The sequence below is a fragment of the Oncorhynchus keta genome, unplaced genomic scaffold (genome assembly GCF_023373465.1).
Source record: "Oncorhynchus keta strain PuntledgeMale-10-30-2019 unplaced genomic scaffold, Oket_V2 Un_contig_320_pilon_pilon, whole genome shotgun sequence".
In the NCBI taxonomy this organism is placed as follows: domain Eukaryota; kingdom Metazoa; phylum Chordata; class Actinopteri; order Salmoniformes; family Salmonidae; genus Oncorhynchus; species Oncorhynchus keta.
The window spans coordinates 57,501-63,643 of record NW_026287135.1 but is presented as its reverse complement, the minus strand read 5'-3'; the positions used below and the strand labels follow the sequence as shown (position 1 = coordinate 63,643).

General features: G+C 47.2%; 1 protein-coding gene across 1 annotated transcript in view; it reads left to right on the top strand.

Annotated features, from left to right (window-relative positions):
• Positions 1-134: 134 nt before the first annotated feature.
• LOC127923766 (regulator of G-protein signaling 12-like) overlaps positions 135-6,143 on the top strand; it is a gene marked incomplete at its 5' end in the record, with an annotated part of 30,228 nt that continues 24,219 nt past the window's right edge. The window contains one exon of the mRNA XM_052507823.1: positions 135-291. Within this exon, the coding sequence (XP_052363783.1) occupies positions 135-291 (157 nt within the window). The remainder of the gene's footprint in view (positions 292-6,143) is intronic.

Sequence of the window (6,143 nt, the reverse complement as noted above, 5' to 3'; positions counted from 1 at the left end):
AAAGGAGAATCATGAAGAAAAAACACCCGTAAACTTTTGATTTCAAACTCGTTGTTTTAACAATGTAAGTTCAGAACCAGTTGCTGCTATCATACCTGTCACATCCCATCCATCCGCTCTGTTTCTCTTTTCAGGAGGACAAGAAGACTAAGTCGGGCCGCTCTCTGAACGAAGAGAGAGAGAGGGATGAGTGCGGAGGAGATAAGAAGAAAGGCATGTTCTTTTCGTGGTCACGGAACCGGAGCTTCGGGAAAGGCCCCAAGAAACGGGATCTGGCAGACATCAACTACAGTGAGTGGGTTTAAGAGAAGAGTTGTGGAGGTTTCTGGACTTTGGGAATGTGATTCTGTGTTTGCGGTGAGTGAGCGAGTGGTCTGGGAAAAATGGGAATGTTTGGATGTTTTGGGGAATTTTAGAAACTGTTAGTAGAATCGTGAAGACAATGTCTGAGGTACGCTTCATATGCAAAAGTATGTGGACACCCCTTCAAATGAGTGGATTGGGCTATTTCAGCCACGCCCGTTGCTGACAGGTGTATAAAATCGAGCACACAGCCCATGCAATCTCCATAGACAAACATTGTCAGTCGAATGGCCTTACTGAAGAGCTCAGTGACTTTCAACATGGCAACTGTCATAGGATGCCACCTTTCAGTTCGTCAAATTTCTGCCCTACTAGAGATGCACCCGGTCAACTGTAAATACTGTTATTGTGAAGTGGAAACGACTACGAGCAACAACGGCTCAGCCGCGCGTGGTAGACCACACAAGCTCACAGAAACGGGATCGCCGAGGTGCTGAAGCGTAACACGCAAAAATCGTTTGTTACAACACTCACTACCGAGTTCCAAACTGCCTTCTGGAAGCAACGTTTGCGCAAGAACTGTTCGTCGGGAGCTTCATGAAATGGGTTTCCATGGCAGAGCAGCCGCACAAGCAGCAAGCCTAAGATCACCATGTGTAATGCCAAGCGTCGGCTGGAGGGTGTAAAGCTCGTTCGCTGTTGGGACTCTGGAGGGATGAATCATTCTTCACCGCCCGACGGATGAATCTGGGTTTAACGGATGCCAGGATAACGCTTCCTGCTCCAATGCATAGTGCCAACTGTAAAGTTTGGTGGAGGAGGAATAATGGTCTGGGGCTGTTTTCATGGTTCGGGTCCTTTAGTTCCAGTGAAGGGAAATCTTAACTCTACAGCATAACAATGACATTCTAGATGATTCTGTGCTTCCAATTTTGTGGCAAAGTTTTGGGGAAGGCCCTATCCTGTTTCAGTATGACAGCGAGGTCCATACAGACATGGTTTGTCGAGATCGGTGTGGAAGAACTTGACTGGCCTACACAGAGCCCTGACCTCAACCCACAAAAGCACAAAATTGATTTCATAGTCCTTATTTTGTGTGTGTGTGTGTGAAGGGGGTACAGAGATGAGGTAGTCAATGGGTGTGAATCCTCCAAGGCAGTGAATCCTTCCTGAAGACAGTGAATCCTTCCTGAAGACAGTGAATCCTTCCTGAAGGCAGTGAATCCTTCCTGAAGACAGTGAATCCTTCCTGAAGGCAGTGAATCCTTCCTGAAGGCAGTGAATCCTTCCTGAAGGCAGTGAATCCTTCCTGAAGACAGTGAATCCTTCCTGAAGGCAGTGAATCCTTCCTGAAGACAGTGAATCCTTCCTGAAGGCAGTGAATCCTTCCTGAAGACAGTGAATCCTTCCTGAAGGCAGTGAATCCTTCCTGAAGACAGTGAATCCTTCCTGAAGGCAGTGAATCCTTCCTGAAGGCAGTGAATCCTTCCTGAAGACAGTGAATCCTTCCTGAAGGCAGTGAATCCTTCCTGAAGGCCTTCCTGAGATCCTTCCTGAAGACAGTGAATCCTTCCTGAAGACAGTGAATCCTTCCTGAAGACAGTGAATCCTTCCTGAAGACAGTGAATCCTTCCTGAAGACAGTGAATCCTTCCTGAAGACAGTGAATCCTTCCTGAAGACAGTGAATCCTTCCTGAAGACAGTGAATCCTTCCTGAAGACAGTGAATCCTTCCTGAAGGCAGTGAATCCTTCCTGAAGACAGTGAATCCTTCCTGAAGGCAGTGAATCCTTCCTGAAGGCAGTGAATCCTTCCTGAAGACAGTGAATCCTTCCTGAAGGCAGTGAATCCTTCCTGAAGGCAGTGAATCCTTCCTGAAGACAGTGAATCCTTCCTGAAAGCAGTGAATCCTTCCTGAAAGCAGTGAATCCTTCCTGAAGACAGTGAATCCTTCCTGAAGGGAGTGAATCCTTCCTGAAGGCAGTGAATCCTTCCTGAAGGGAGTGAATCCTTCCTGAAGACAGTGAATCCTTCCTGAAGGCAGTGAATCCTTCCTGAAGACAGTGAATCCTTCCTGAAGACAGAATCCTTCCTGAAGACAGATCCTTCCTGAAGACAGTGAATCCTTCCTGAAGGCAGTGAATCCTTCCTGAAGGCAGTGAATCCTTCCTGAAGACAGAAGGCAGTCCTTCCTGAAGACAGATCCTTCCTGAAGACAGTGAATCCTTCCTGAAGACAGTGAATCCTTCCTGAAGACAGTGAAGAAGGCAGTGAATCCTTCCTGAAGACAGTGAATCCTTCCTGAAGACAGTGAATCCTTCCTGAAGGCAGTGAATCCTTCCTGAAGGCAGTGAATCCTTCCTGAAGACAGTGAATCCTTCCTGAAGGCAGTGAATCCTTCCTGAAGGCAGTGAATCCTTCCTGAAGGCAGTGAATCCTTCCTGAAGGCAGTGAATCCTTCCTGAAGGCAGTGAATCCTTCCTGAAGGCAGTGAATCCTTCCTGAAGACAGTGAATCCTTCCTGAAGACAGTGAATCCTTCCTGAAGACAGTGAATCCTTCCTGAAGACAGTGAATCCTTCCTGAAGACAGTGAATCCTTCCTGAAGGCAGTGAATCCTTCCTGAAGGCAGTGAATCCTTCCTGAAGGCAGTGAATCCTTCCTGAAGGCAGTGAATCCTTCCTGAAGACAGTGAATCCTTCCTGAAGGCAGTGAATCCTTCCTGAAGACAGTGAATCCTTCCTGAAGACAGTGAATCCTTCCTGAAGGCAGTGAATCCTTCCTGAAGACAGTGAATCCTTCCTGAAGACAGATCCTTCCTGAAGACAGATCCTTCCTGAAGACAGTGAATCCTTCCTGAAGACAGTGAATCCTTCCTGAAGGCAGTGAATCCTTCCTGAAGGCAGTGAATCCTTCCTGAAGGCAGTGAATCCTTCCTGAAGGCAGTGAATCCTTCCTGAAGGCAGTGAATCCTTCCTGAAGGCAGTGAATCCTTCCTGAAGACAGTGAATCCTTCCTGAAGACAGTGAATCCTTCCTGAAGACAGTGAATCCTTCCTGAAGACAGTGAATCCTTCCTGAAGGCAGTGAATCCTTCCTGAAGACAGTGAATCCTTCCTGAAGACAGTGAATCCTTCCTGAAGACAGTGAATCCTTCCTGAAGGCAGTGAATCCTTCCTGAAGGCAGTGAATCCTTCCTGAAGGAATCAGCAGTGAATCCTTCCTGAAGGCAGTGAATCCTTCCTGAAGACAGTGAATCCTTCCTGACAGTGAATCCTTCCTGAAGACAGTGAATCCTTCCTGAAGACAGTGAATCCTTCCTGAAGACAGATCCTTCCTGAAGACAGATCCTTCCTGAAGACAGTGAATCCTTCCTGAAGACAGTGAATCCTTCCTGAAGGCAGTGAACCCTTCCTGAAGGCAGTGAATCCTTCCTGAAGACAGTGAATCCTTCCTGAAGACAGAATCCTTCCTGAAGACAGTGAATCCTTCCTGAAGACAGTGAATCCTTCCTGAAGACAGCCTTCCTGAAGACAGTGAATCCTTCCTGAAGACAGTGAATCCTTCCTGAAGGCAGTGAATCCTTCCTGAAGGCAGTGAATCCTTCCTGAAGACAGTGAATCCTTCCTGAAGGCAGTGAATCCTTCCTGAAGACAGTGAATCCTTCCTGAAGACAGTGAATCCTTCCTGAAGGCAGTGAATCCTTCCTGAAGACAGTGAATCCTTCCTGAAGGCAGTGAATCCTTCCTGAAGGCAGTGAATCCTTCCTGAAGGCAGTGAATCCTTCCTGAAGGCAGTGAATCCTTCCTGAAGGCAGTGAATCCTTCCTGAAGACAGTGAATCCTTCCTGAAGACAGTGAATCCTTCCTGAAGACAGTGAATCCTTCCTGAAGACAGTGAATCCTTCCTGAAGGCAGTGAATCCTTCCTGAAGGCAGTGAATCCTTCCTGAAGGCAGTGAATCCTTCCTGAAGGGAGTGAATCCTTCCTGAAGACAGTGAATCCTTCCTGAAGGGAGTGAATCCTTCCTGAAGACAGTGAATCCTTCCTGAAGACAGTGAATCCTTCCTGAAGACAGTGAATCCTTCCTGAAGACAGTGAATCCTTCCTGAAGACAGATCCTTCCTGAAGACAGAATCCTTCCTGAAGACATTGAATCCTTCCTGAAGACAGTGAATCCTTCCTGAAGGCAGTGAATCCTTCCTGAAGGCAGTGAATCCTTCCTGAAGGCAGTGAATCCTTCCTGAAGGCAGCGAATCCTTCCTGAAGGCAGTGAATCCTTCCTGAAGACAGTGAATCCTTCCTGAAGACAGTGAATCCTTCCTGAAGACAGTGAATCCTTCCTGAAGACAGTGAATCCTTCCTGAAGGCAGTGAATCCTTCCTGAAGACAGTGAATCCTTCCTGAAGACAGTGAATCCTTCCTGAAGACAGTGAATCCTTCCTGAAGGCAGTGAATCCTTCCTGAAGGCAGTGAATCCTTCCTGAAGACAGTGAATCCTTCCTGAAGGCAGTGAATCCTTCCTGAAGACAGTGAATCCTTCCTGAAGACAGTGAATCCTTCCTGAAGACAGTGAATCCTTCCTGAACACAGATCCTTCCTGAAGACAGTGAATCCTTCCTGAAGACAGTGAATCCTTCCTGAAGACAGTGAATCCTTCCTGAAGGCAGTGAATCCCTTCCTGAAGGCAGTGAATCCTTCCTGAAGACAGATCCTTCCTGAAGACAGATCCTTCCTGAAGACAGTGAATCCTTCCTGAAGACAGTGAATCCTTCCTGAAGGCAGTGAATCCTTCCTGAAGACAGTGAATCCTTCCTGAAGGGAGTGAATCCTTCCTGAAGACAGTGAATCCTTCCTGAAGGCAGTGAATCCTTCCTGAAGACAGTGAATCCTTCCTGAAGGCAGTGAATCCTTCCTGAAGACAGTGAATCCTTCCTGAAGACAGTGAATCCTTCCTGAAAGCAGTGAATCCTTCCTGAAGACAGTGAATCCTTCCTGAAGACAGTGAATCCTTCCTGAAGGCAGTGAATCCTTCCTGAAGACAGTGAATCCTTCCTGAAGACAGTGAATCCTTCCTGAAGACAGTGAATCCTTCCTGAAGACAGTGAATCCTTCCTGAAGACAGTGAATCCTTCCTGAAAGCAGTGAATCCTTCCTGAAAGCAGTGAATCCTTCCTGAAGACAGTGAATCCTTCCTGAAGACAGTGAATCCTTCCTGAAGGCAGTGAATCCTTCCTGAAGACAGTGAATCCTTCCTGAAGACAGTGAATCCTTCCTGAAGACAGTGAATCCTTCCTGAAGACAGTGAATCCTTCCTGAAGACAGTGAATCCTTCCTGAAGACAGTGAATCCTTCCTGAAGGGCATGTTTTCCTTCTGACGTACAGAAAGGTTGTTTACAGTTCCTCTCCAGTGTTTTGACAGCTTTTGAGTAACGTTTGGTGAAATTATGATGTGTGTGTGTGTGTGAATCCTTCCTGTGTGTGTGTCTGTGTGTGTGTCTGTGTGTGTGTTCTGTGTGTGTGTGTCCTGTCTGTGTGTGTGTGTGTGTGTCCTTCCTGTGTGTGTTCCTGTGTGTGTTCCTGTGTGTCTTCCTGTGTCTTCCTGAAGTGTCTGTGTGTGTGTGTTCTGTGTGTGAATCCTTCTGTGTGTGTGTGTGTGTGTGAATCTGTGTGTGTGTGAATCCTTCCTGTGTGTGTGTGTCCTGTGTGTGTCCTTCCTGTGTGTGAATGTGTCCTGTGTGTGTGTCTGTGTGTCTGTGTGTTCCTGTGTGTGTCTGTGTGTGTGTCTGTGTGTGTGTGAATCTTCCTGTGTGTGTTCTGTGTGTGTTCCTGTGTGTCTGTCC